Here is a 26,511-nt window from a genome sequence, read left to right on the forward strand (position 1 = left end):
ACGAGGAAGGACCGGGAGAAATTCAAGAAGGAGGCACGGAAATGGCAGGGTCAAGTCGAAGGTCTTAACAAGGAGAGCGATCTATTACGACAGCAACTACGCGATTTGAGCTCCCAAGTCAAAATTCTTCTGGTCGAGGTTCAAGCGCGCGACCAAGGCCTCGAGAATCTCAGCGCCGCCGAGCAGCTTCAATTCGAACGTATCGCTCGCGGAGTCGTCGACGAAAAGGCTCTCGAAGGCATGACGGACACGGGTCGCTTCATCAGCCAACGCCTGGTCTTGTTCCGGAACACTGCGGAGCTGCAAGAACAGAACGAGAAGCTTTTGAACCTGACCCGGAAGCTTGGTGAGGAAATGGAAGGCGAGGAGGCGAAGGCGAAGAGGAATCAAGAAGAGAAGGATCGCCATGAGTTAGAGCAGTTGCGCGAGAGGGTGGAACGACATCAGGACGAGATGAAGGGAATGGTCATTCGTTCGGAAAGCTACATCCGTGAACGAGACATGTTCAGGCGGATGCTTGCTCATCGTGGGCAACTACCTGCTGGATCGGACATGGCATCCCTATTCGGACAATCGGTCAACGATGGCATGGCCCCGTCAACCCCCCCCCCAGGTGGTATGGATGGTTCGCAGGCTCAGACGCCGCAGTCTCGAGACATTTCCGACTACACCAAGCTCCTCAAAGAACTCCAGAGCCACTTCGACAGCTACCGACAAGAAGCGCATACCGACCACCAGTCGATGCGAGAACAGATCGACCGGCTGGGCAAGGAGAAGAGCGAATTGCACGCAGAGAATGCTCGGATCGGCAGTCAATTGACATTGGCCCACGAACGGTACGAACTCCTTCAGAGCAACCTGAACATGATGAGAAACGAGAACTCGGAGATCCAGAAGCGTGCCCAGTCGGCGTCGGAGCTCGCAGCGAAACAAGAGCTACGGACTCAGCAGACTGCGGAGGAACTCATCGAATCCAAGTCGTTCACGGAGAGCATGCGGAACGAGCTGTCGAATTTGAAGGCGGAGCGGCAACTCTGGAAGTCGATCGAGACGCGGTTGAGCGATGATAACCGTTCGTTGATGGACGAACGAAGCCGCCTAAACAAGATGCTCAGCGATCTGCAGAGCCTCCAGAACGAACGGGAATTGACCGACTCGGAGACGCGGAGACGATTACAGTCGCGGACCGAGGAGTTGGAGTCGGAGCTGTCAAGCAACAAGCGAAAACTTGACGAGGAGATGGAGGAGTCGAAGAAGACGAACTTACGGCGCGAATACGAGCAAGAGCAGAGCCAGAAGCGGATCGAGGATCTCATCCGAAGCAATGGGTCGGTTCGCGAGGAGCTGGTTGCCGCGAAAACACAACGGGATCAGCTACAGGCTCGCGTCGATGAGATGAGGGTGGAACTCAAGAACGCCGAGGAGCGCGCTGCTGCACTCCAGCCCCGACCAACACCGCGTCCCGATCCTTCACAAGCGGACCCAGTCGACGACGATACCGCGACGTTGACAAGAGAGCAAGAATTGGGCGTCGAAGTGGCCAACCTAAAACGCGACATCTCACTCACCCAGTCGGAGCTCGAGCACGCCAAGGAAAATGTTGAGCAATACAAGGCCATCAGCCAGTCCGCCGAAGAGGAGATGCAGAATCTCAACGAGACGCACGATGAGTACCGTGAGGAAACTGACCGTCTCATCGCCGACAAAGACGCGAAGATTCAGGAGCTGGAGACGCGTGTCAAGGAGATCTCGAATGAGCTCGCATCCACGAATTCCGAGCTTATCGAGCTCCGCGCGACGCAGGAGGAGGGCAGTAAACTCCTAAACGAGCAGAAGTCCCAACTGGAGGAGGAGGTCGCTCGATTGAAAGACGAGACGGACCGCGCTGTTACGACCGCGAAACTCTACCAAGAAGACGTCAAGGCGCAAGCCGAGATCGCTCAGCGCGCACAACAGAGTTATGAGGACGAATTGCTCAAGCATGCGGAGGCGGCGAAAGGGCTGCAGAAGGTACGGACGGAGTACAATGAGCTCAAGACAGAACTTGTCGGGGCTCGTTCAGAGGTTCAAGCGATGAAGGTTACCGCAGAGCAGAACCAGGAAAGCTGGACGGAGACGAAGGCGAGGTTTGAGCGCGAGGTGCTCGAGCTGAATACGCGACGGGACGACCTTGGCAATCAGAATCGGATCTTGCATCAACAGCTGGAGAACGTATCCGGGCAGATCGCCGCTCTCAAACAGTCGCGTGGCGAGGTCGCCGACGGCGAAGAGGCCTCCGCCCCGGAATTCGTCGCGGACAATCTGCAGGAAGTCATCAAGTACTTGCGACGCGAGAAGGAGATCGTCGACGTGCAATATGAACTCGCCCTCCAAGACCAGAAACGAATCAAACAGCAACTCGACCACGCACAGACCCAGCTCGAAGACACGCGGGAGAAGTTGGCTAAGGAACGCCAGAGCCAGACCGACCGCGAACAGGCCGCAATGAGCCACACCGAGCTCATGAAGACGATTAACGAGCTCAACCTCTTCCGCGAGAGCAACGCGTCCCTCCGCTCCGAAGCCCGCCAAGCCCAGGCCCAGGTGACCGAGAAGATGACCGAAATCGAGACCCTACGGGGCCGCCTCGAGCCGCTGGAGACGCGGCTACGCGAGGTGGAGAACGAGCTGGAAACGAAGAAGGGCGAACTGCAGCTCGCGGAGGAAGATCGGAACCGGTGGCAGACGCGCGCACAGCAGATCCTGCAGAAATACGACCGCGTGGACCCGGCGGAGTTGGAGGGGTTGAAGACTCAGATTTCGGAGCTCACAACCGAGCGGGATGCGCTGAAGACGGAGACGGAGGCGATGAAGCAGCAGGTGGATGCGATTCCGGCGCAGATCCAGGAGGCGCGGGAGGCGGAGCAGACGGCGGCGAACGAGCGGCGGAGCAAGTTGATTGAGCAGTCGAAGAACCGGGATCGGGACCGGAATGCGACGATCGCGCAGCTGAATACGCAGCTGGGGTCGCTAAGGGAGGAGCTGGAGGAGGTGAAGAAGGCGCGGGATGACGCGCTTGCTCATGCGTCGGGGGATGTTGCTATGCAAGATGCGGAGGCTGGGGAGGTTACCGAGCACCCTGCAGGATTGGCTACTGAAGAGCGGTCACACCTCGAAGCACAGGTTAAGGAGGCGCAGACGAGCGCGTCGGAGCATGAGCAGAAGGCCACGACGCTATCTGCGGAACTCAATACGCTTCAGGGCCGTGTGACAGAGCTTGAAGGGGAGATTGTGAGTATTCCCAACTCAATATTATCGCAGAAGCTAACCGCTGTCCAGCAAACTCTCAACGGCCAAGTGCAGGCCCATCTTTCTGAGATCGAGGACATTAAAGCAGCCGGGACCACGCAACCTACCGAATCAAGCGAGGAAGTACAGAGACTTCAGTCGGAACTCACGACAGCTCGTATTGAGTTAGAAACTCTGAAAGCGAGTGTCAGCAGTGGAGAGAATGGCGAATCCAGCACCGCACCGGACTCCCAGATCGAAGAGCGAGTGTCGTCTCACCTCAAGTCTCTTGACGAACAGCATGCCACCAAGACACAGGCCTTGGAGGAGCAATTCAAGAAGCGCACCGACAACATGAAGACACAGTTGAGCGAGAAACTGAAGCAAGCGCGTGAGAAGATTCGGATGGATTATGAGGAAAAAGAAAAGCTGCTCAAGGCGGAGTTAGAGCAGGAAATTGCTCGGTTAAGACAGGAGATCGAGCGCCTGGAGCAGGAGAACCAGAAGCTCAAGCAGGATATCGAGGGTCTCAACAGCGTACCTACAACGACTGCTCAAGATATCGCAGTCCCCTCAGAGGCGCCTACGCAACCATCTGCCATGGACACATCGATATTGTCGCCTGGTCCCATCAGATCCGACCCGAACCAACTCCCGGAAGGCCCCCGCCTCCCACAATCCGAAAAGGAAATCAAAGACTTCATCGCCAGCAACCCGGTGGTCAAGAGCATCCTCCAACGCAACATCGTCGCGAGAGTCAACCAAGAAAAGGAGAAGCTCGGCAAGGAGAGCGAGGACCAGCTCACCAAAGTCAAGACGGAGTATGAGCAGAAAATGCAGACTACAAAGGACCAGGCCGTGCTCATGGAGGGCAAACGCTACATGGTCAAGCTAAACATGACCGAGAACCGGCTGCGCATCGCGACGTTCAAGGTCGAGTTGGTAGAGATCGCGGCCAAGGAGACGCCTCAGAAGGCGGTCGTGGAGGTGTGGGAGATTGTGAAGGCCGCGAGGCCGCCCGCTGCCACGCAACCTGGTGCTGCAGCCATTCAACTTCCGGCAAAGCCCGCACAGCCATCCCAACCTACTTTAACCACTTTACCAACCCCTCCAACGCTGCCACAAGCACCGTCCGCGCCAGTCACCCCTGCCCAACCTTCCGAACCACCGAAGGATTCGGTCAACGGCCATACAGCATCATCCACCGATACCCCCGCTGCCGTCGAGCCGACACAGCCGGCGCCTCCAACCACGACCCAAGAACCACAACCGATCCAACAACCGCAACCGGCCCAACAACCACAACCGGCCCAACAACCACAACCGACCCAACAACCAGCCCAAGCTCGGCAAAGCTTCGGCACCGGCCCCCAAGCCCTCCGCGGCCTCGCCTCCCAACTTCCCCGCGCAGGTGGCGCCGCCACTCGCGGGATTCCTCGCCCGGTGGGACGCGGCGGGATACCTATGCCGGGGCAAGGCGGAGGACAACAAGCAGGGCAGGGCCGCGGAGGTGGACGGGGAAGAGGCGGACGTGCGTCGATGGGGCAGGGACAAGGAGGGCAAGGACAGGGACAACAGGGAGGGAGTCCGAGGGGAGGGATGAATGCGGCAGCGAAGCAGTTTGTGCCGGGGATGAAGCGGCCGAGGGAGAGTGAGGGGGAGGGGGGAGGGATGAAGAGGCCTAGGGGAGGGGCAGGTGGGCAGTAAGGGTTCAGTTCGGAGGTCGACGACATGCACGGTTCGGATTTTCATTTGTTGCGTGGAATTACGGTGCTGGCTGGATGCTGGTGCAGCGATCGCAAAAAGGACTGGGTGGGGATTGTATGGTAGTAATATGCATTCTAGGGAGTCGGGGATGGTTGTCCTTGATAGTGGCTTGGTTTCAAGTGCGGTACAGGGACATAATTCATGAGATTCGACTCTCGAAGAACTTCAGGTTCGAGGTATTGCGAACATAGTAGCACGCTGATGATTCTGATGCGGCCATCACACACCTGCCATACGCTAAGACTCCATTCTCATCCTACCGTCTCCAACAAAGGGTATCAATCACGCCTCACACCTACTCCGGCCTAACCCTCCCCCTTCTCTCCCGCATCTCCCGTATCCGCCTCACATCCTCTTCAAACCCAACCTTCAACTCCCGATCCCTCTCCTTCCTCTTCTCCCGTGCCTGGAATCGGTAGAAGTCCGGCCCGATCTTCTTCTCCTTCTCGGCCGCGCGGTCCGCCGCCGCCTGCGCCGCCGCGCTGCTCGCTGGCCGGTGGTGGTGGGCGTGGCGTGTGACGGTGACGAAGCCGTCGGCGTCGGGGACGTTGTGGGTGCGAGCAGCGAGGCGGGTGCGGAGGGATTCGAGGCGCGTGAAGGTGGTGAGGTAGGTGTTGATGGAGGATTGGAGGTGGTGTTTGGTGGGGTGGGTGAGGTGGTGGTGGGAGAGGTAGCCTGTAGGTATCGATGTTAATATCTTGTAATGCGATCGGATGATGTGTACGTACGCTCAATCCCGCATGCCTGACTACTGTTCCACGTCAACTCCGGCGCATCCTTCCCCCCTTTCCAAATCGCCTTCGCAAGCCGACCGCTCGCTTTCAACGCCACGTCTTTGCTGCTTTTGTCCGCGAAGACGACCAGCGCACACGTCCCCCCGGGAAGCAGCTCATCTTCCCACACCTCCGGCAACTGCGCCGTCTCCATCTTCGCCTCCAACTCTGCCTCCTCCACTTCCTCTCTCTTCCGCTTCACCCCCGCGTGCACGGGTGCCTCCGACACCTCATGGCGCTGCTTCCATGCCTTGTCTTCGAACTCGACCCGCTGCACGGCGCCGCGGCCGCCGGCGATGCGTTTGAAGAGGTCGCGGATGGAGGATTCGGAGGCATCAATTGGCACGTTAGAGACAAAGAGGGTGCGGGGGGTGTCGCGGTCCTCGATGCGCGGGTCGTGGGAGCGGAGGTAGAGGTGGTGGTGGACTTTGTGGGGGTAGGCGGGCGTTGGGGGGAAGGTGATGGGGAGGATGGTGTAGCCGGCTCGCTCGTAGAGGGCGCCTCGATTATCGGAAGCCATTTTGTGTGTTTTTCGGAACCCAAGCTCTTATATTTCCGTATTGTTTAGCATCCCGTGCATTGCATGCTCGTAATATTCGTAATATGTCGTGGACTGTCAATATGCGATGGACGAAATTCACGAAATTTTGGCAGAACTACATTCGTGGTCCCTTTGGTCAGACGGAGCTTCTCCACCAGAAAGTTCACCAACGTCCATCCGCGACACAAGAACTTATCTTATATCGTCGCGCTACGAAGAAGCCTAGAGAAATTGTTCTATGGCGAGCATGGTGGTGATGCAGACATGTATCCCGTAATATGGCGGCCCGTCAAGTTACTCGATTGGGCGGCCAAGCCCTGCGAAACGCCGTCCACCTGCACTTCTACCCCCGTCTACGGAAGCTGGACGAGAGTCGAGAAGTCGTGCGCATGTTGGAAACATATGGCCCGCTTCTCACGTTCAAGAATCTGAAGGTATGTGTCCTGAATTTGGATTTGAAGATATTGTTGCTAACACTGCTAGTATGACTTCAATAACCCCCATCCCGGCTCCGCCCTCGCCATCTTCCACGACGCCGCTTCGGCCGCGCGCCTACTCAAAGATTCCCCCTTACGCTTCTCCCTGATCCCCGCCGACGTCGCGCGATCATATTCATCCGTCGACGGCGAACTTAACATGGACTCCATCAGCAAAATCGACCCGTCTCGGCGCCTCGACGACTCCAAGCAGCGCTCCAACATGCCGTTCTACGATCTCGGACGGGACAAAAGCCCTAAACTCTTCGGTTTGCAGACATCGGTGGCGGAAATCACTCAAACGCAGGCTGCCGGTGTGGATGGGGAAGGGGACCCGACCTCTGTGCGCGTCGATACGCTAAACAACCCGTTTGAATACCGGCTGATCGCCGACGTTCCGACGATCAAGTATGATGGGTTGCTCCAGCGGTCGCCGTTCCATGGGCCGTTTCATCCGAATGTCGGGACGATCGAGTTCCTGGATTTGGTGGAAAATGTGCCGAATTATGGATTGGCGGAACTGTCGTTGAAACGGACGGAGACGACGCCAGGGATGCTGAAGAAACGGCAGGCGGCGGTGGAGTCGAGAGTGAGGCTTCGGAAACTCGTTGAGATGAGGGACGCAGGGATGGAGGTTGACTGATTCGACGACAGTGAACTGAGCTCTGAACAATGGCATATAAGAGTATCTGCCGAGAATAATGGGGCCTATGGCAGTCGTCATTGGGGCTCCTGGCGCATGATAGGTGCATGCGAGCATCCAGATGTATCAAAACTTGGATTGGGATGATACCCAAGGAGAGTCATCGACGGCAATCGGCGCACGATTTTATTTCGACTGTACCATAAACATCAAATTTCATTCAAAGAACCCCATCAGGAGTCGTCTCTATTCTGATCCACCAAATCACGGATGATACATCCAATCCGCCGGATTAAACCTCACCTCAAAATCCACCCCCCCATACACCCCCACCGCCGGAAATAGATCATAATTCCCCTCCAACCCCGCCACCCCCCCCTCCGCCCTCTCATCCATCTCTTCATGCAAATCCCACCCCCCCACCTCCCTTCCCTCCCGCGTAAAAAAGACCCTCACATCATCCAACGCCTGCACCAGCCCCTCCCCCTCCCCATACCCCGGCGGCCGCCCCGGCCTCCCAAACCGCATCCCTATCCCCACCGTCTCCCCCGTGCGGAACATCGTCGTAAAATCCGTCCCCCCAAACGTATCGTTCACGAACCGCCGCCCGTCGTCCCCGTGCACCGCCAGGCTGCCCCGCTGCCACCCTGGCTGCCGCCACGTCGGATACGGTGCCGCGACGTAGCCAATCGACACGCTGGCATCGGCCTCCTCGCCCGCGCTCCCCCCACCCCGCCCCATCGCGAGGAGCTTCAGCTCGAAGTAGATGGTCTTCGGGATTCCCGTGCGCGCGGGCGAGTCGTTCATCGCGGAGAAGATCGGCAGGGTGGTCAGCAAGCTCGCGTCGGCACCGTCGCCCCAGGTGCGGGCCTTCCAGGTGCCGGGATGGCGGTCGGGAAGGGGGAGGAGATCGCCGGTGTAGTTATCAGGTTTGAGAAAGGTGAGGTGGCCTGCGCGGAGGGCGGCGAGGGAGGTGGGGTGGACGGGTTGCGGGGGCCAGAGGGGATTGCGGAGGCACCATTCATAGGCGCGGTCGCCATCGGCGAGGGAGGCGTTGCTGGCGGGGGAAGCATCGTAGGTGATGGTGGGGGGTGGGGGGAGGAGGGAGGTGTCGGGGATGACGGTCCAGTCGTGGTAGGGGGGAGGGTCGTCGGTTTTGGAGGGGGGGTTGCTATTGGAGGTGGGGGCAGGTGGAGGTTGGTATTGAGAGGAGGGTTGATGGAGGTGGGATGGGGGTGGACCGGGTGGTGGAGGGTATTCCTCGGTGGCCTGGTAGTATCCTGGGGGAGGTCCTGGAGGGGGTTGATATTGCTGGTTCTGGTTGTAACCCGGGGGCGGGCCAGACGGAGGGTTGTACCTGTTGTTGATTGTTAGAATCTTTGTTCAAATATAATCTACTAATCGGCGATACTGGTTCGATCTAGCTCAATCACCGTCCACGAAGAACGGCACTAGGTTGGAGACCAGGGATTTCTACTTACATTGTCCTTGAATTGATGTCGAAGCTTCTGGACTTTATCCACAGGAGTATGGTTTGTCACGAGTCTTCTTTCGGTTCAACTAGACAGGGAGGAAATGTAGAAGTAGGTTACAGCTTATACTATGTATACCGGGAATTTATAGAGGCGTTGCGAATCGTCGGTTCCGGTTGAGGCGCAGCGGTGGTTCGTACCGAAGTTAAATGATATCACGAATCTATGAATGACAGGACAAGGCTGTGTTCTGCTAACTTCCTAGTCATCCAGTAATATTCCAATTTTCTCGCAGACTCCGGTGTATAATTGTCAGCTAGAATTGGGTATCGGGGAAGGCAGATTTACAGGACAATCTCATGCGTTGGTTGATCCCATGAACCCGGATCGTGATGGACGACGGGGGCCACAGTACCGGTATTGCTCGGTGATGTTGATCGGACCTATTGCTTGCAATGCACATGCTTGGATTTATCAAATGAACCCTCAATGGGTACATGAGGTGTCTATTCATTCTATATGCTCCATTTCTTTGGACTACATCACAGGTTCACTGACCGCATACGCACATTTGCCGTCTTCTGGTTCCTAAGCCGTGTCATCATTCATTTCCCAGCGCCCGGTATTCTATCCATCGTCTCTCTAGCAACAGCTTCCTTTATTGCCATGAGCAGTCCAGGCATGTGTGCTCCTCACGAGCCAATCTGGCCCATCGAAGTATTCAAGTGACGGATCATCAAGAAGAACGGCGTCTTTCCGATTCCACCTCGCTCTCAATCTGCCAAACCGATAATTCAGCCTCTCAATGCACCATCTGTGAAGCATAGAACTCCTGCCTTAAATTAGCACCGAAAATCCCCACTCTCACCCGCCAAACTCACCGGATACTGATTCTGAATCATCGTCGTAATCCGCTCCACCTCCTCCGCCTGCCCTCTTAGATTCCCATCCCACGTCCGCATCTCCCTCCCCACCAGCAAATCTCCCCGCACTACCCCCCGCTCCCCCGTGCTCTCCCCCTCGAAGTAAATCAGCCCGTCCACCTGGTCGATGTACCCCGCCAACCGCCCCTCCTCGATCATCTGCGCGGCGTAACGCTCGGCTTTCTCCTTGTCGATCCCCAGGAGCCCGCCGAGCTCCTCCACGCGGATGTTGTTGTACAGGCGCGATGCGGCGACCATGTTGTGCTCGAGGACTGCTTTTTGGAGGACGGTGAACCCGTCGGACGTCTTGGCGAGTTGGTGCTCGCTGAGCTTCTTCTCGAACGCCGCGATGTCGGTGGGGGAGAGGAGCCGGTCGAGGAAGATTCGTTCTAGGATGCTGTATTCCTCGACGTGCGTCGCTCGCTCGTCCTTGTAGAGTCGCGCGAGCATCTTCGCTCGCTGCGGGCCGGCGGGAGCGAGAACCGCGCAGGTGATGGACGCCGACAGCGCTTGAAGCCGTTCGTCTTCGTCGACTTCCCGCTGCAGGCTGAGGATGTGGTAGGCGGAGCTCGCTTCCAAGAACGATCGCTGCGAGTCCAGGATGCGCGCCCGCGAGAGCTCGTATTGCAACTTCGTGGTCGCATCGGTGACGTCGAAGATGATGTTCTTGACACGGTTGAGATACCCCGTTGCGCTTATTGGGTCCTCCTCTTCTAGATAGCAGCGCACAATGCGCACCCAGATCTTGGCCCGCTCGTCGGCGGTGAAGCTCCGCTGCGAGGAATCGAGGCTGATCGACTGCAGGACGCGGGCGGAGTTGCGGAAGTCCTCCTCGTCTTCGTGGGCATCGGCAAGGATCTCGCGGATGGCGCGGTCTTGCTCTTCAAATGAGACGACTTTGTGGTGGAGGGTGGCGAGGAGGGATTGGCAGACTTCGATGCGCAGGGAGAGGGAGGGGATGGCGCGGAGACGGTCGACAAGGAGGTGGAGGAGGGGGCGGGCGGAGACGATGCCGAGAGCGTCGCTGGTGACGACGCTCGCGAAGGTTTGGAGGCCTGCGAGGACGTCGCGGTCGTTGGAAGATTGGAGGATCAAGTCAAGGAGGGAAGGCGTCTTTTGGAGTCGTTCGCTCTGGGGGGCGTGTTCGAGTTGTTGACATATTTGTTCGACCTGGGAGGCCATGGTGAAGGTGAGGGACTTCACTAGTGGGATTAGGGCATATATTTGGGGTGAGTTTAGTCGAGGCAACCAGCTATGTAGAGGAATTGTAGGATTATGAGAATTTGACTGTACAATGTGAGAGGAGAGTGCATATACAGTAAGTTTGATGTGCTTGAATTGATCTTGAACTGGCCCAACTGGATACCTTGAGCTTCAGTGATCCCCACAGTGACAGGGGTTGACTATTGCGGTCTTGACGTCTTGGGTTTATGCTGCCTTAACGCCTTAGGGTCTTGATGTGAGAGCGCAACAGCACGTGCAAATGCGCCAAGGCATCAAGACGCTAAGGCGCTAAGGCGCTAAGGCGTGGATTACGTCGATTAGAGCGATCCAGACATCACCTTCATATCGCTTTCAATCTTCATTTCCGTTGATACTCCCCACTCTCCTCCCAGTCATTCCACTCACTTTTCACCTTCATAGTCCCTTCAGCATTTGCAATTGGCTCGTCCCACCTTGCCTTCCTTCTACTTCTTCTACTTCTTCCACTCCTCCTCCCTCGCCTTCACACTTGCAGCTCCACCCTCCAGGCATCTTTCCCCAATCTTCGCAACTCTTTCTTCTCACCATATAATATATCTACTTTAATCCTTCTACAGCTACCCTTCTTTTCTCTGTCATCAACCTTCCACCATGGCCACCCATTCTCCCGCCGCGTATCTAGCAAATGAGAAGCCGTTGGACGGGTACGTCAAGACCGAGGATATGGATTCCCAACCTGTCGGCGGGGACCCCACCGGCGGCTACATGGACGACGATGATGAAGGCGACGAACTCAACATGACGAACGTCCACGAGGATGCCCTGCTAATGCGCGTCGACCACGATCTCTGGGTCGCCATCCAAGACATGACCGAAGACGAGCCGATCCAGATGGGCTATGTCCGAGAATGGGAGAACGGCAAGGTAATTCAGCCCCTTGCAAAACCCAATGGACGCGTTTGGAAACTGACGAAATTGGCGGTCAGACCAAGATGTTCCTTAAGGAGATGCCCCCGAACCATTACCTCGTGCCCCGCGAATACGACCTCAACGTCACCGACGCCAACGTCAAGAATCTCTTCGTCTTCGCCGAGAAGGAGATGCCCGCTTTTAAACCTAACATGCTCGGACGATTCAAGGACCAGAAGAAGTCCATCGGCAGCCAAGAAGACAGCGAGAAGGGCGCTCAACGAATGCGCCGAGGAAAGCGCATCATCCCCAGTACGCTCCCTGATCCCTTATGAAAAACTCTACTCACCTCCCTAGAACGCACCACCCTCTACGCCGGCATCCGCAAAGAACTCTCCGTCCTCCCCGTCCAAAACGACACCTTCCATGCCCTCGAAAAAGCCAAATTCTCCGAACTCCTCAAGAAAGAATTCCGCTTCACCACCAAGACCTCCACCAACGATACCAAGATGCTCGGTCTCGACAACATGGAAAACCTCCTCAAATACGGCGCCCGCCCTGCCAAGACCCAGGACAACAAGGCCATCCGCATGGACCGCAGCCTGCTGCTCGAACGCCTGGGCTACTTGTTCGGGCAGTATCGATACTGGACGCTGCGCACGCTGAAGAACGAGCTGCAGCAGCCCGAGGCGTATTTGAAGGAGGTGCTGCAGGGGATCGCGGTGTTGGTGAAGAGTGGGCCGTTCGCGAACCATTGGACGTTGCGGCCGGAGATGGTGGAGACGATTAAGTGGGCGGAGAGGGGGGCCGCGGCGGAGGGGGCCGCGCCAGGGGTGGGGACGGAGAGTAGCGCCGGGGAGGAGGAGGATGAGGAGGCGGAGATGGAGGATGTGCTTTAGGGGGAAGAATGGACAGTGGGGTGTTCGGTGTTGGTGTTTGGCGTTCGGTGTTCCGAGATAATTGAGACTTGGGACGAGAAGTATGCTTGCGCTCATGAGAGCCGGTTCGGCAGTGCGACGAGGACTCGGAGGTATTGGCGGCGCTACTTCGTAGTACAGTAATGAGGCGATGTGATACCCAACCGACCACCGGTATAGACTACAGTAGCTAAGATAGGAGAACAATGGAAACCTCAATAATCATCGTCCCCATCGGATTGGACTGGACTGGACTGGGTGTGACATCATCCCATTCCCTCTCTCATTCTCGTTATTTCCCTCCTCCCCACCTGACATCTATTCCCATTTCATTCCCCCAACATGGTGTTTCGCTATCCGGATATCCTCACCGGTAGGTTGGCTGTGGTCTCCCATCGTCACGCGCGCAAGATTCATACCCAAGGCATAAGATCTCGAGTGAAGCGAAGCCTCAAGTCAGTGACATTGCTGATATTTATCCCCTGGGCACCGCAGATGCCGTACATAGATGTCATACATAATGTAACTTGGAGGGGTACTACTGTGGCGTGCAGGAAGGGTAGGGCGGGTGCTATACTCGCATCCCTTCCGCAAGCGGCTTGGAATATCTATAGGTTCTCGGATCATCATATGACTCCTATCCTTTCTCTACACATAAGACATGGTCAATTCCCCTGTCAATCTTTCCTCCCTCCATGTATCACGAGCTGAACGGGTCTGATGGGCATCAATTTCAGCTTCAGCTCGAAAGTAAGGCGACGATCATACATATCATAGCAGGGGATGCGCATAGAACTCCACTGCACTGCACTGCACGCGCTCTACAGTCATCTCAAACCGCCGTATACCTTACGTACATGGAAAGCATAAGGCTTCGATTACATACCGACCAAAACCCAAAACCGAAATGTCTCACTCCTTCGCCTCGCTCCACCATGGATTTGAGATTTCAGATCTGCCCCGCAACTCGCCTGTCAGTCTGCGAACTCCATGCGTGCATGTCTGCCGTCAGATCAGGATCCAGGGGAGGGAGTAAGCGAGTTGGGCATCAACGCTCGGAGTCTCTGCGCTGAAGAATAAATGAGGCGGTATGGAAGTAAGTCCATCTAGCCCAAGAAGAGAGATCGATTAAGGTAAGGTACCTACGCTTCTGGAGCCCAAGGATATGGAATACGGAGTCGCACGGCGGAGGATCGTTGGTTAGAGGAGTTAGTTGGTAGGTGGGAAAAGGTTGTGGACGGGTTAGTGAAGTCCGGGGTTGGGGACCAATCGATCGGACTAGGGGGTGGATCGGGAGGTTAGGCCCTTGCTACCTAGGTGAGGTCGTTTGCCTTGCTTTGCAATGGCGAAGAATCGATAGTGGTTTCGGATTCGAGAGTTGGGAATGGAGTTGGGATGGACGATGCTAGGGCTGGAGATCGAGGGGCTGCGATCTGGTATGGCTACTGCGCTTCAGGGTGGGGAGGGAGGTATCCAGGGGGTCGATCGATGTCATCGATGACCATAGGGAATATATCCAAAGTCCAAAGTCCAAACTCGCCACGGAGATGTACCAAGGAGCCTCATCACATCCGCCATTCCAGAATCCAGTCGCTGCCCGTACATATCCACCTAAGAGGTACGAACTGCTCCGCATACATCAATTCAGATTACACTTCGTTTGCTCCCGTTCATTACCCCCAATCATCGCCCACCAACCGGACTCCGGCCCTATCCGAATTGCTCTCCGGCCTACCACCTCCACCTGCTTGCTCTCTCGTTCGCGATCCGGGCCCGCTGGACGCGGTGTCCCGTCGCGCGGCCGTGGTGTCGGGACAGGAAGTAGAATCCGGATGATGTAGATAGAGGGTGGGAACATGGTGTAGGAGGGAGCGGAGGCGACGGGCGGTGGGTTTGTTTAGTTGCTCAGTTGGAAAGGGAGGAGGATAGGAATAGAACAGACGGAGTTTCTGCTGGAGAGAACAAAGGATGAAGCGAGGACGGTACATACAGGGTTCCGTACGGAGGAGGCTATTGCTTGATCGACGATGAGAGGAGCGTGTCACGATAACCCGCGGGGTTCCAGGTTGCGATCGACCAATCGCTCGGTTGCGCCAACGCATCCGCGAATCCTGGGAAAGATTTAGTTGTACGGAGCCGATATCCCACCAATCCGGCGTAGAGAAATGCAGATTACACGCAGGTATTTGGGGGGGTGGGGAGCACGGCATTCCTGGCGTCATGTCCGGTTACGGAGTGGAATCTACGATGCTAGACTAGATTGTGGGACGCTGGAATCTGGATTCCGTGGGCGCTGCTAGTATGAGATATTCCGGTATCGTGGGATGGGAGCAGGAAGTTGAAAAGGGGGTTCGCACTGGGGGAGAAATATCAAATACTGATGCGTGAAACGGAATGATGCAAGGGAGAAACGTGCGTATCGATAAGGAATCGCGGGGTCATGTTGTGGTTCAGAAACTCGTCCGCCCACCATCACGGTCATCTGTCCAACGTCATGCGAGCGCTTGTTTGAGACCAGCGACAGCGAACATCCTGCGATACGGTACCGTAAGAGTTATGGTGCGAGCACGAGCATCCATCGCTCCGCGGATTATTGCTGAAAAGCACTGCCTAACCATGACAATATCAGAACTAAGCCGGATCAGGCACATCGCAAGGCAACCCAGCTCGACGTCCCCTCCGCAAAGTGCGAATTGACAGCCAGCACCCAGCATGCAACGAGCATGTCAACCCCATCCCATCACCTCGCAGGACAGACGGGCCGGACCTCTACTTGGGCATTCGTCCTTGTTGCGACTTGCAGTGCGGGACGCTGGGACATCTGCACGGCGAGTTAGGGGAATCACATTCATGGGGATTGGGGTTGGGCGGGCGGGCGGCGGACAAAGGCATCAACGGAACGATGCTTCGGATGCTGATCGGGCATTCAGTTTAGATGGCTGGAAATAGAAATAGAATGGGATCGGAGTGTGGGTTGTGAGAGATCATAATGAGGAAATCGGAGGAGGACATGGCGGTGCGGGGTTGGGATAGGAGAATACTGGGGGATAGGCGCAGAGGTGACCAGTGAGGGGTGGTACGCGTATTACGGCCGAACCTCCAAACACAACAAAGTATCTGTACGAGGCTATGCCAGTTCGCTGGATGCTAGTCGGATCACTGATACTGTCATGAGAGGCTGAGATTGTTATTGGAATACTGTGGGGAATTTGAATTTGAATGCCGCCCCGGAGGAATTGGTCAATCTTGACCATCTTGATTCCAGGACCCTGAATGAATTCAGGATTGACAACAATAAGGACGAGGAAAAGAAAGCGGTCAAGCGGGGTTCGGGACGGCGCGAGATTCCGCCCAGTTCTTAGTTAAGATCGCCTGAGGGCTGAGATAGTGACGGAAGTAGTGGGACATAGCTGCCCGTCCCGGTCTCGCTTGCTCTATCATCAATCACTAATCAGCCCTCTATCGACGACTATCATTGGAATTATGAAGGACGCTGCAAGAGACTGTTGAATATCAGAAATGGCTGTCTACGGCAACAGTTGTCGTTAGGTTATACGATTCAACATTTCGAGGCACTCGCAGCATTTCAACGCCTCCCACCAGTGAAAGGGCGAGCAACCTGCGAACGCTGACCAAACCAGCAGCATTGGCTGACATGATCCCAATCAAACAAGCCATGGGGGAAATCTCAATTCTCCAGTTCTTTCGTGCCCAAGGCTACCGCATTAATCTCATCTGTCCCTCCTGATAGATCTCTTCCAGCGTCTCCAGTCCCAACTTGAGACAACCCCACAGAAAGGACTCGTAACCGCTATCACGATGACTCCCTCTGCCTCCGAAGCGCGAGAACCTGAGGCTGGTCTCATCAGTTGCATGACCGTTTCCTCTCGAACTGAAAGCCACTGCAATCCCGAAATTCGCGAGGAACAGCAGGGCGAAACGGACGGGCGGTCCGCCAATGGACGATGGGGCCTCGATGCATTCGTACCCAATGTGATGGGGCGGCCAGTCAGCAACAACACCAGTGGTGAGGCCGTGATGGTGATGGTCGAATCAAACGGATCGATGATACGTTGATACTACTTTCAGAGACAAATACGCCAATCCGCAGTCGCTAGAAAGAGGATTTACTGGTCCTTGGCTAGGTAATGGGTATATTTGCTAAGCACCGGATGACCTTGTCTCGTCCACTCAACGCTATTCCCGTCCTCCCCCTCCCGTCCTATCACCACTTCATCCACTCCCCCATATCCAATATCCCCCCCATCCTGATCTTCATCCCTAACCCGCGCATCCCCCCATCGCCATTTACTGTCTACTGATTTCACCCATGCCCGCCTCGTACCAGTGAGATCGGGTGTCGGGCTGGTCTCAAATCTTGCCTCTCCCCATCTAGTCTTTCGCCTTGTCCACCCACATGCCCATCCCCCCGGTTCCCCTCGCCAATTCCAGCGCAAGCCCTTGTTCCATGTCCATGTCCCTCTACAGTCTAATTCCGAGTCTTGTCACCCCATTGTATCCCACCTTTGCGTTTCCCCTCCTTGTATGTCGAGACTGTTGCGTAAGGAACTAAGGGAGAGCTCATAATCATCTGAGAGCATCCTTAAACCAAGCCTTTTCCCGGCTTCTCACCTCCCGCATCTTTCCTGTTTCCCACATACATACCGCCCCGTCCTGCTCACCCGGAACCGCCGTTTGTCTCTCCCATATTAACCTACTATCCTTTTATCCTCCCGATCATTCCCTTCCATCGTACGACGGTCATTCTCCTCGTTGATACGATTCCTACGACCTGGGACTCCCGTTGCCGCCCGTCTGGTTGTTATCCGCCACATTTTCCCCAACCCCGCCAACCCTCAAACCTGCTTCTGTACACCGCCCATTGCCGGCCCATCAGAACCCATCCACCGCGAGAAACGAACATCTGACGAGCGAGCGAGCAGCACGCACAATCCATTCTTCCCATTGCCGCCCAATTTTCGGGATTGCATTAAATCATGGCCTTTCCGCACGCCAATTCCCACCAGTCCTTCTACCGTCCTCCCTCCCAACTCTCCATCCACCGCAAACCCTCCACCGCGAGTCTCAACAGCAACTTCTTCGACGATCTCGACGATTCGTTACCGGAATCCACCATGCTCTCGCCCTCGGGCACGCCGGCATCCCTCATGTCTCCTCAAATGTCCACGGTATGGGACGACTTCACAACGTCGGGTCCGTTCTCCCACTCTCAAGAACGAAGCGACTCCGTCTCGACGAATCCGTTCGGGCAGACCAACAATCCCTTCCTTCGCCTCGAACCCGCTCAAGCCGCCATGTATGGCCAGCAGTCAGTATGGACGCCTTTCGACCGATCCGATTCGTCCAGCACGCCCACGCCGGTCCAGAAGTACGAGCCCTTTGGATCGGAGTTTGACTCGGGTGCCCAGCATCATCGTCCCCACGTCTTCCCCGTGCATCCCCCCTCCAATGATTTCGGTGCCGTTCCAATGCAGCAGCAACCATCGCAGCAACCCCTTCCCAATGTCCGTCCCAGCTCCATATTCCCCTCCGCCACCCCTCTCGCGCAGTCACCCACCACCGAGAAGCAATGGATGGCGTTACCCCCGTCGTCGAGCGTGCAGCCCGGCCCCGTCGAGGAACGCCCGGCCCCCAAGCGCATGCGACCCAACTCCCCGCAGCGGACACTGTCGTACGCCACGTTCCCCCGCCCCGACGGCATCCGGAAGAAGAACGCCCGGCTAGACATCCCCGTGGAGCGGAACCTGACGAACATCGATCGCTTGATCCACGAGTCGTCCAACGACGAAGAGAAGAAAGAGTTGAAAGCGCAGAAGCGCCTTTTGAGGAATAGACAGGCCGCGTACGAACCCCCTTCCTGTTCGATTTTTGGTTTTTGGTCCCAGCACCCGTTCCCCGTCAATTTGGTCCACCCTTCCCAACCGCATTGCATTTCCGCGTGTACCCCGCTAACAGTTTTCTGATCTAGACTTGACTCCCGTCAGCGCAAAAAGAAACACACCGAGGAACTAGAGCTGGAGAAGAAGAGCTGGGACGATCGCCTCCAGGTCCTCGAAGCCGAAGTCAACGCCCTCCGCATCCAATCTGGCGACCTCCACGCCGAAAAGGATCAATGGATGCGCGAGCGCTGCGTTATGGTCCAGCAGATCGAGACCGCCCAGTGGGAGAAAGAGGAGCTGGTTCGCAGCCACACCCTCGAGACGGGCGACCTGCGCAAGAAAGTCAACTTCCTCCGCGAACAGCTCGACGCGACCGCCGCCGGCGGGATAGGCGCGGGTATGGGCGACGCCCCGCAGCCGATGGCGACGGGCCATCATGTCGGCGCGTTTAACGAGTTCACCAACGAGATGGACAACCTGACCATGGCGAGTGAATGGGACAACTACATCTACGACTTCTGCGTCGACCCAGACACCCCCGCCACGCCGACTCCCGCCACCGTCGCTGTCGCCGCGTCCACGCCGACCCCCTCCTCTAAATCCACTCCCACCAACTCAACCACCACCCTCGTCGTCTCCCGCCCCAAACTCCCCACCCCCCCCATCGCCTCCGACGACAAACCCGTCAACCACGGCGTCCTCCTCATGCTCCTCCTCTGGGGCGCCTTCGTCGCCCACCACTCCACCTCCTCCTCCCCCCCTTCCCTTCCCCGCCTCCCCGACCACGTCCGCGCTGCCTCCGCCACCGTCCTCGACTCCATCCTCAACGACGACCTCCCTCACCCCGCCGCCCTCACCGTCAACCCCGCCTCCACCTGGCCCAAACCCGCGTCCGGCCTCACCGACCACATCATGGGCAACACCGGCTTGGGCGGCATCGGCGGCGGCGACAATCCCCCCATGGAGCGCCTGCACGCGTCGCTCACGCAACCCACCAAAGCGCAGGAAGCCGAGCAGTTGTTCTCGCTTACGCCGACGCAGTACAGCGCATTGACGGATCCGTCCTGCGGGCGCGCGTCTTCCATCTCCTCTTCTGAGGATACTACCGCGGGGAAATCCGGGGGAGCGAATCGGAGGAATCTGGCGGAGGCGCTGGCGGCGATGCGGGAGCGGAGGGGGGAGTCGGCGGCGGAGGTGTATACGCGGAGTTTGCTGTGGGGGCAGATTCCGGGGGAGGTGGTGAGGGAGTTTAAGCGGATGGTGGGGGAGGGGGGAGGAGGGATGGAGGAGTGAGTTGAGGTGATATTGCGGTGATTTAAAGAGTCGCAATAGACACTCGGGAAGTTGGAGTAGCGATGAACGAGCGGGTCGCGGGAGCGACGCGGAGGGTTGGCGTGGAGCGAGGTTCCCGGAGGGAAGGTGATGACAGATATTGATGACTGACGAGGTCAATTTGTGACAAAGAATGGGGACGATATGATAGTTTACGATCTAACACGAGACGAAGCCATGGGATGGATGATGGATGCTGGACACTGTCCGCACCACCGATGACACGACGTTTTGGCAATTTGTTTTGGGTACAGCGAGCGGCTTTCAGCGGGTTTACAGCGATGGATTTTTCATGTTTGCATTTCCCTCGCATCTCTCCATATCTTCATGGGGTGTGCCGTCTGCTTTCTTCATTTGTTCAGTTTTCAATTTTTACGCGCATATGACGACGAGGTTATGAAATCGGAACGAGTCATTGATCTATCTATCTACTGCGGATCTGACCATGGTTCGGTAATGAATGGGACACGCCGAATGTTGTACGAGATTGGATGGTTCATGGCTCGGGGGGTGGTTGGATGGATGGATGGGCATTGGGACGGACGGTGGCTTTGGCTGTCATCTCAGTGGACTACCTAGGTATACCAGACGGTATCTTTTCATTTGTCTGGGTTTCTTTTGTGAGGGAGAAAACTGGTTGTTGATAGTTGATTTTGATAGTTGGTAGTGGAATGGCATGTGTTCCGCTCTACTCTTCTAGACGCCCGTCATCGATTCTCATGGAACGCTTTCCTTGCACTAAACCGTCTCAAGTGCACGATATTCAGTCTATGTCGGTTGGTCCTAGAAAGGGTGATGATCACTACCACCCGGACCGTAAGGGAACCCCTTCGGGAGAAGCATCGCTGACCGGATGACCATTCTTGGATTCCGATCACGCTCGAACACTCGTCTCATTATTTCCTCCGATGATCAAACTGATATCGTACCATGGCATCCTATTGAGCCCGCCTGTCGTGCTATCCACGCGTCTAATGCAAGGTGCGGCCGCTAGGGATTGAGATCAGGAGGCCGGGTGGATGTAAGGAACGTGACCATCACACGGGCTCCTGTACAGGGAATCACATTCACCACACCGTTCAGCGGCCGCTTCTGGAAGGAGGGAGGGAGGAGTTGGGCTGGGCTGGCTGCTTCCTGCGGGTCGGGTAGGCGACGGGTTGATCAGTTGGAAGCGAAAACACGGAGATATCACTCGGAATGCTCGCTTGGATGATCAGTGTACCTCCCCCAACGAGGAATGGACGTCGATAGAAATGATCCGGTCAGCCTTGCCCTCTTTCGCCCAACGCAACAAATGTCTCCGAGATCGGGGTGCAGTATTACGGACATTGAAAATCATTCCCTAGCATCGGCTTCGTGCGTGGAAATCCCACTCAACTAAATCCCACCCATCTATCATAGGTATCCAATGAAAATCCCCTCAAAATATCATCTTCAATCCATCAAACCGACGACGAGCCTGCCGCTTTCTTCAGCCCACCGTATTTATCCTTCCAGATCCTGTAAACACGCGGAAAAGTCAGTCAACGATATCCAGCACCATCCGCATTTGATACGATTAACGTGAGGGACGCAAGAAAAGGTTTTGAGGGAAGATGGGATGGTCAGCAGATCCGGGCGCCCCTCCCCGGCCGCGAGGACGTCGCAAGAAGGCGGAGTTTGACCGCGGCACCGGACAAAGTAAGCGGATGCGGAGTCCTGATGGTATTGGAGGAGAGAGTGAGCAAGGCTTGCGTCCTTTGGATGGACCCTCGCTCGAAGATCGATGGGTTGTCTCCTAGCGTAGCATCGCATGCAGGTTTGAAGACTTCCGTTCTTGGATGAGGCGAACAGCTGGCTGGACCACGGGAGAGCAGAGCTGTTCACGAACCAGACCATGCAAGGGGATGAATTCCCCAACGGCACGTATCGATTCTCGAATTGTTCCCGTGCTGGTAGGAGAGGGTGCGGGAGGTGTGGTTGGTGGTAGGGGGCCAGACACCGTGGAGCTTCGAACGTCAAGCTAAGCTCATCGTGAATGGTGCCACGTGTACGACGTCGACAGCGAGGACTACATCGCGACCAGCCGTCCACCACCACTCAGCCAGCGCCGAAACGCAAATATGCAGGCGAGATGTCGGTTCGCATGGATTATGTGATTATTCAACGGGTGGGATGGTTGCTGTGCGCATCGCAGGAAATGGGACCGTCTCGTCTATTCGTTGGGGGCTTGGCGCCCGACATTGAAACCGGCCGTTGCGTGGGAACGACAGCAGCAAGCACAAAAGCAGGAACAATGCGAGAACGCGTTCGACGCTGTAGAGTGTAGCGTAGATTTGTTTATTGTTTTGGATTCCTTTTTGAGCCATCTTCGTCGTGATTTGTTTCCCGTGCTCTTTTCAGCTGCGCGATCGTCCGGCCATTCTCCTGGGGATCCGACGTGATGGAGTCCGGTCCTAAGACAGGAACGAGTGTTCCGAAAATATGGCCGTGGATAGGGACGGGAAGGTAAGGTGACTGATGCAACGAAAAGGGATACGTACCAACTGTTGCCCACTGTTTTGTGTCCGCTCTGCTCCGCGCGCCGGAGGTACTGCGCCGCTTTGAACTGAGAATCGTGTCAGCCATATGGAATGCGCATTCTTCTGATACCCAAGATATGAGGCGAGCAGATTGTATCCACTCCATGAATAAACCGAGATTGTCTTTGATCCAAATCAAGTTTGCAAGTAGATCGTAAACAAGGTACCAGAGTATACCGGTAACTAGCAATCGGCACGCCATGAAACTCACCTTATCCTTCTTCGTCCCAAACCCCTCCAAATAGCACCACGCCACCTCATTCATCGCATCCGTATCCCCCAGATTCGCCGCCGTCTCATAATACTGCCTCGCGGCCGCCGGATCCTTCTTGATCCCCCAGCCGTGCCGGAAGCAGTTTGCCAGCTCGAAGATCGCAAGCACCAGCTCCCCTTTCGCGGCGCCGCCCTTCTTCATGCCAGCCGCCAGCGCGAGGCTTTCGATCTCCGCGCTATTGGATGCGGCGAAGGAGAGGAAGGTGACGGCGAGGTCGGGTTGGGGGGCGCAGCCCCAGCCGTGTCTGGGGATGGGGAGGGGGTATCAGCCATACGTCTCTGGAGATGGGAAGGGTGGCGGGATATACCTGAGTGCTAGGCCATAGAGAACTTGACTGAGGGCGTTGTTGGCACCGTTGGGGTCCGCGAGGCGTCCGAACATTGCCGTTGCGCGTTGGAGATCTAGATCGATTAGCGACGAACTTGCGTGCGTCCATGAATTTGTAACATACCGCCTGCTTCGTGGAGTCGAATCGCCTCTTGTATGTTCACCTACAGTATGCGACGGCCATAATCAGCGACCACCACCACCATATCGCGGGCGAGCTGTCCATGTACACTCACATCTCCCCCAGCATCAGCGACACTTATCCCACCACTCTCCGCCTGATAATTCGCACTCGCTCTCCTTGGCCGCATAATCGGGTTCCCCTGCGCCAGCATTGTCGCTCTTTTCTCCCACTTCGCCTCCGCCTCATCCCCCAGCTCATCCTCTCCGATGTCGGGTAAATCCGCCGGTACATTGACCGAGCTCGAGCTGGCCGATCGGGATCGCGACCCTAGGTGCAGTCGCGCGGACAGTCGCCGCTCGCTTTTGGGTCGTTCGGTGCCTTCCGCGCCGTGGGTGGACGTAGTCGATGCGTTGGAGGAGCTGCGGAACCGACTAAGGCGCTTGCCGTCCATGGAAGGGCGTCGCGATTTCTGGGAGGAGGGGAAGGCCTCCTCGACTTGCGGAGGGGCAATAATCTCTTGCGTATGGGTCGTGGTGCGAAGGAACGTGAATTCGGGGACGGGATTCTCATACGATTCCCGCGTTGGCGCCTCCTCGTGCTCCCCGAGCTTGTCTTTCTTCTTGAGAAGGTCGCGGATGGTCATTTTGCGCTCATCTCAACTTAAGATAGACCTTTCCTACATGACAAGAAATCCAAAAGTTTTTGAAGGGAGTGATGTACCTGAATATGCTACTTAAATTAGAATGGCCGGGTTTCCACTTGCGTCACCCAGGCGCAAGCGGGGCGCAGTTATTCTGTGCTGCGACATGGAGTATCGAGTGCCTGCCTGTCGTTAGGGAGTCGGGACATATTGAAGCTCAAGCTATCCCTACAGGTATGCCAGGAACTCTGAAGTGGATCAGGGGAAATTAAGTCCCCAAAGTTGGCCATGAAAAGCAAAGTTTCTGTAAGTTACAACACCCGTATTAATGGATGGGAACATCTTCAAATGGCTTTTGAAAGAAAGCGAAATTGACGTCAAACGAGGCGAGGCAGTACCTTCACCTCTCAGGAGTCTACAGATCATTTACTAGGACCATGGACTTCATGTTCAACTGTTTTTCCATTGATATTATTCTATCAGATAATTGATCTTCGTGTATGCACAGGAGTCCATCCATAGCATGTGGACGTCGGAATATGTGTCCTGTCAAGAACACTCCTGGGTATCATGCAATGCTTCCCGCTCCAGCGCCATGAACGACTGCAACAAAGTACAGGGCAACTTACGACCCGGGCATCAGACGGGAATATAATCCTGCTGCTGCCTCATCTCTTGACCGGTGCCATCGCCAACATCAAACATTGTCAGATCTTCGGTGACACCGTCAGAATCCACGTCGTCATCACTGTCCGAAGACCGTGGTGTGTCCGTAGATGCGTTGGAGCTGGACGCCGCTGCCGCTGCCTTCCTGATCTGACCGGCTCGATCAGGATGTGGAAGACGACAGCGAGGGTTGGAGCAGGTTCCTGTGTTAGCATAATCTGGACACTCATGGACATGGCGTTCAGGGCACTCGGCACCCTTTTCGCAGTACCCTATTGTAGCGAATGGACGACAGACCGGAGCCCCAGGAGCGGGTTTCACATGACTGTAGGGACAATTTTGGTTGGAGCAATTACCCCTTAGGAAATGCACACAGAGTGGCACGCGGTGAGCGGTGGGTTCGTGAGAGAGGTCGCAAGCGTCCCCCTCCGGGCATTCGCCTTTGTGAAGGAAAGTTTTACAGATTGCAACCTTCGACGCATCGTGGATATCGTGGCATCGAGATCCGTGGGCGCAGATACCTATGAAATGGGTTAGACTGAACAACATTGGGCCTTCGGCAAACACGATGAATCTGAATCATCACGTGCTGAAAGCTTGCGCTTTGAAAGGGAATCAAGCTACCAGTCGATGTGAATCTGGGACAGAGCTTGCCAGATTTCACGGGGTTGTGCGTGCTAGAGTCACGGTTAGTTACTGCCTGGTTGCTCATTCCGGACACGTACGGCTGGTTCATCAATCCGGCTCGGATGAGGTTGCCGTTTTTGCTTCGTAAATACGTGACTCCGGCAACATTGGCCGTCTTTGGCGTTGGAACATGCGGATAAGCTCCTGTTGATGTCAGCCCGTCGTGGCTGACAATGGCGTTGTTAAGAATACCGGGCACTCGGATGAGCTTATTCCCACCGTCAAAAAACGTGAAGCCAAGGCCGTCAACAAGAACCTGTTTCCCGTCCCCAAGGCCTCCAGGGACGCCAGGTGTGCCGTTGAAATAACTCTGGAGACTGGCCTTATCTTTCCGGTCACGCAAATCTCGCCGACGCTTCATCGTCTCATCAATTTCCTTGGACCGTTGCTGCGTTCGTTGATCGTAAACCGAAGCATTTATTAGCTGCATATGCCTGTCACGCTTCGAGACCCAGGCTTGCGAGCCATTAGAGTTATCCGAGAGCGATCCATGGCTCTCTCCTGCTGCGGCTGTTTCTAGACCACCCGGTTGAGCGGAGGTCAGAACTAGTGACCGGTTGCGGTATGCGGGTGCTCGGGTTTTGTTGATACGGGCTCGTGGAAATGATGGGCTGGATGGGCTAGCATATGGATGGTGATAACCAGGTGCGGCTATGTCATTGATCAGTACGGCTCAGAACAGTAAAAACACTAATGGAAACTTACTGTGCTGCTTGTGACGGTTGATCTGGCCTGTAGAACTGAGTTAGGACGATGTGAGAATCCACGGCAGCCGAACTTACCAGCTAGAGCAGCGATCTTCGCCTTCAGTTCGCTATTCTCATCAGACATTCTGGTGCTGTTAGGCGTTAGTATGCATGTGAGCTAACGGATAGCAGATAACAAGATCCGGTGGTACGGCGACTCGTGGAAGACGATTGTATGGAAAAGAGGAAGAGAGGAAGTTAAAGTTGGGAGGAACCAAAGGTGAACAAAGGCAATCGATGATAACTGAAGGCGGATGAGTGAAGTTGGGAAGGAACGTCAGTTGGATTCACGTGATTGATGTTTGTTAGGCATCAAGGCCGAAATCTCTTTTGGCTACTTAGTCACGTGTTGCGGCTGATGAT

General features: G+C 55.9%; 10 protein-coding genes across 10 annotated transcripts; 4 read left to right on the forward strand and 6 right to left on the reverse strand.

The window, feature by feature from the left end:
* Nucleotides 1-5,087: 5,087 nt before the first annotated feature.
* Nucleotides 5,088-6,408, reverse strand: P152DRAFT_457403 (uncharacterized protein). Its single transcript, XM_033679220.1, has 2 exons — nt 5,763-6,408; nt 5,088-5,709 (listed from the first exon to the last, which is right to left on the reverse strand). Exons 1-2 carry the CDS (start codon nt 6,325-6,327, stop codon nt 5,330-5,332), a joined length of 945 nt encoding a protein of 314 aa, XP_033535673.1. The 5' UTR covers nt 6,328-6,408; the 3' UTR covers nt 5,088-5,329.
* Nucleotides 6,409-6,515: 107 nt separating this feature from the next.
* On the forward strand, nt 6,516-7,846 carry P152DRAFT_481203 (uncharacterized protein). The gene is made up of 2 exons (XM_033681799.1): nt 6,516-6,782; nt 6,832-7,846. The coding sequence occupies exons 1-2, from the start codon at nt 6,627-6,629 to the stop codon at nt 7,465-7,467; spliced, it is 792 nt and encodes a 263-aa protein (XP_033535674.1). The 5' UTR covers nt 6,516-6,626; the 3' UTR covers nt 7,468-7,846.
* Nucleotides 7,732-8,508, reverse strand: P152DRAFT_393882 (uncharacterized protein; the record flags this gene model as incomplete). Its single annotated transcript, XM_033676222.1, has 1 exon — nt 7,732-8,508. A coding segment is annotated over one exon (777 nt), but the record flags the coding sequence as incomplete, so codon positions are not given.
* A 920-nt stretch (nt 8,509-9,428) lies between these two features.
* P152DRAFT_414657 (uncharacterized protein) lies at nt 9,429-11,191 on the reverse strand. The gene is made up of 2 exons (XM_033677033.1): nt 9,821-11,191; nt 9,429-9,771 (listed from the first exon to the last, which is right to left on the reverse strand). Exons 1-2 carry the CDS (start codon nt 11,042-11,044, stop codon nt 9,742-9,744), a joined length of 1,254 nt encoding a protein of 417 aa, XP_033535676.1. The 5' UTR covers nt 11,045-11,191; the 3' UTR covers nt 9,429-9,741.
* P152DRAFT_457407 (uncharacterized protein) lies at nt 9,450-9,910 on the forward strand. Its single transcript, XM_033679221.1, has 2 exons — nt 9,450-9,771; nt 9,821-9,910. Exon 1 carries the CDS (start codon nt 9,459-9,461, stop codon nt 9,666-9,668), a length of 210 nt encoding a protein of 69 aa, XP_033535677.1. The 5' UTR covers nt 9,450-9,458; the 3' UTR covers nt 9,669-9,771; nt 9,821-9,910.
* A 256-nt stretch (nt 11,192-11,447) lies between the features above and the next one.
* P152DRAFT_481206 (uncharacterized protein) lies at nt 11,448-13,120 on the forward strand. The gene is made up of 3 exons (XM_033681800.1): nt 11,448-11,989; nt 12,052-12,286; nt 12,332-13,120. The coding sequence occupies exons 1-3, from the start codon at nt 11,717-11,719 to the stop codon at nt 12,871-12,873; spliced, it is 1,050 nt and encodes a 349-aa protein (XP_033535678.1). The 5' UTR covers nt 11,448-11,716; the 3' UTR covers nt 12,874-13,120.
* A 1,144-nt stretch (nt 13,121-14,264) lies between these two features.
* P152DRAFT_302439 (uncharacterized protein) lies at nt 14,265-15,358 on the reverse strand. Its single transcript, XM_033675093.1, has one exon. The coding sequence runs from the start codon at nt 15,111-15,113 to the stop codon at nt 14,565-14,567; it is 549 nt and encodes a 182-aa protein (XP_033535679.1). The 5' UTR covers nt 15,114-15,358; the 3' UTR covers nt 14,265-14,564.
* A 2,533-nt stretch (nt 15,359-17,891) lies between these two features.
* On the forward strand, nt 17,892-20,060 carry P152DRAFT_379029 (uncharacterized protein; the record flags this gene model as incomplete). Its single annotated transcript, XM_033675687.1, has 2 exons — nt 17,892-18,754; nt 18,881-20,060. Coding segments are annotated over 2 exons (2,043 nt in total), but the record flags the coding sequence as incomplete, so codon positions are not given.
* A 1,429-nt stretch (nt 20,061-21,489) lies between these two features.
* P152DRAFT_457411 (HCP-like protein) lies at nt 21,490-23,671 on the reverse strand. Its single transcript, XM_033679222.1, has 6 exons — nt 23,522-23,671; nt 23,410-23,449; nt 23,266-23,359; nt 22,896-23,202; nt 22,646-22,710; nt 21,490-21,623 (listed from the first exon to the last, which is right to left on the reverse strand). The coding sequence occupies exons 1-6, from the start codon at nt 23,618-23,620 to the stop codon at nt 21,566-21,568; spliced, it is 663 nt and encodes a 220-aa protein (XP_033535681.1). The 5' UTR covers nt 23,621-23,671; the 3' UTR covers nt 21,490-21,565.
* An 820-nt stretch (nt 23,672-24,491) lies between these two features.
* On the reverse strand, nt 24,492-26,388 carry P152DRAFT_433761 (uncharacterized protein). Its single transcript, XM_033677470.1, has 4 exons — nt 26,185-26,388; nt 26,108-26,134; nt 25,283-26,053; nt 24,492-25,236 (listed from the first exon to the last, which is right to left on the reverse strand). Exons 1-4 carry the CDS (start codon nt 26,231-26,233, stop codon nt 24,689-24,691), a joined length of 1,395 nt encoding a protein of 464 aa, XP_033535682.1. The 5' UTR covers nt 26,234-26,388; the 3' UTR covers nt 24,492-24,688.
* Between the last annotated feature and the right edge of the window lie 123 nt (nt 26,389-26,511).

The sequence above is a fragment of the Eremomyces bilateralis genome (assembly GCF_010015585.1).
Source record: "Eremomyces bilateralis CBS 781.70 unplaced genomic scaffold P152scaffold_6, whole genome shotgun sequence".
In the NCBI taxonomy this organism is placed as follows: Eukaryota; Fungi; Ascomycota; class Dothideomycetes; order Eremomycetales; family Eremomycetaceae; genus Eremomyces; species Eremomyces bilateralis.

Excerpts from the sequence above, each read along its gene's own strand:
- P152DRAFT_302439 (XM_033675093.1), bottom strand. The coding sequence starts at position 15,113 with ATGACGCCAGGAATGCCGTGCTCCCCACCCCCCCAAATACCTGCGTGT.
- P152DRAFT_481203 (XM_033681799.1), top strand. The coding sequence starts at position 6,627 with ATGGCGGCCCGTCAAGTTACTCGATTGGGCGGCCAAGCCCTGCGAAAC. Across the intron at positions 6,783-6,831 it reads TCACGTTCAAGAATCTGAAG|TATGACTTCAATAACCCCCA; the intron begins GTATGTGTCCTG and ends TAACACTGCTAG.
- P152DRAFT_433761 (XM_033677470.1), bottom strand. The coding sequence starts at position 26,233 with ATGTCTGATGAGAATAGCGAACTGAAGGCGAAGATCGCTGCTCTAGCT. Across the intron at positions 26,135-26,184 it reads GAAGATCGCTGCTCTAGCTG|GCCAGATCAACCGTCACAAG; the intron begins GTAAGTTCGGCT and ends TCAGTTCTACAG. Across the intron at positions 25,237-25,282 it reads CGTGATGATTCAGATTCATC|GTATCTGCGCCCACGGATCT; the intron begins GTGTTTGCCGAA and ends CCCATTTCATAG.
- P152DRAFT_481206 (XM_033681800.1), top strand. The coding sequence starts at position 11,717 with ATGGCCACCCATTCTCCCGCCGCGTATCTAGCAAATGAGAAGCCGTTG. Across the intron at positions 11,990-12,051 it reads GAGAATGGGAGAACGGCAAG|ACCAAGATGTTCCTTAAGGA; the intron begins GTAATTCAGCCC and ends ATTGGCGGTCAG. Across the intron at positions 12,287-12,331 it reads AGGAAAGCGCATCATCCCCA|AACGCACCACCCTCTACGCC; the intron begins GTACGCTCCCTG and ends TCACCTCCCTAG.
- P152DRAFT_457411 (XM_033679222.1), bottom strand. The coding sequence starts at position 23,620 with ATGCTGGCGCAGGGGAACCCGATTATGCGGCCAAGGAGAGCGAGTGCG. Across the intron at positions 23,360-23,409 it reads TCGACTCCACGAAGCAGGCG|ATCTCCAACGCGCAACGGCA; the intron begins GTATGTTACAAA and ends TAATCGATCTAG. Across the intron at positions 21,624-22,645 it reads AAAACAGTGGGCAACAGTTG|GATCTGGAAGGATAAATACG; the intron begins GTACGTATCCCT and ends GCGTGTTTACAG.
- P152DRAFT_414657 (XM_033677033.1), bottom strand. The coding sequence starts at position 11,044 with ATGGCCTCCCAGGTCGAACAAATATGTCAACAACTCGAACACGCCCCC. Across the intron at positions 9,772-9,820 it reads TGATTCAGAATCAGTATCCG|GAGTTCTATGCTTCACAGAT; the intron begins GTGAGTTTGGCG and ends AATTTAAGGCAG.
- P152DRAFT_457407 (XM_033679221.1), top strand. The coding sequence starts at position 9,459 with ATGCTCCATTTCTTTGGACTACATCACAGGTTCACTGACCGCATACGC.
- P152DRAFT_457403 (XM_033679220.1), bottom strand. The coding sequence starts at position 6,327 with ATGGCTTCCGATAATCGAGGCGCCCTCTACGAGCGAGCCGGCTACACC. Across the intron at positions 5,710-5,762 it reads TCAGGCATGCGGGATTGAGC|GCTACCTCTCCCACCACCAC; the intron begins GTACGTACACAT and ends CGATACCTACAG.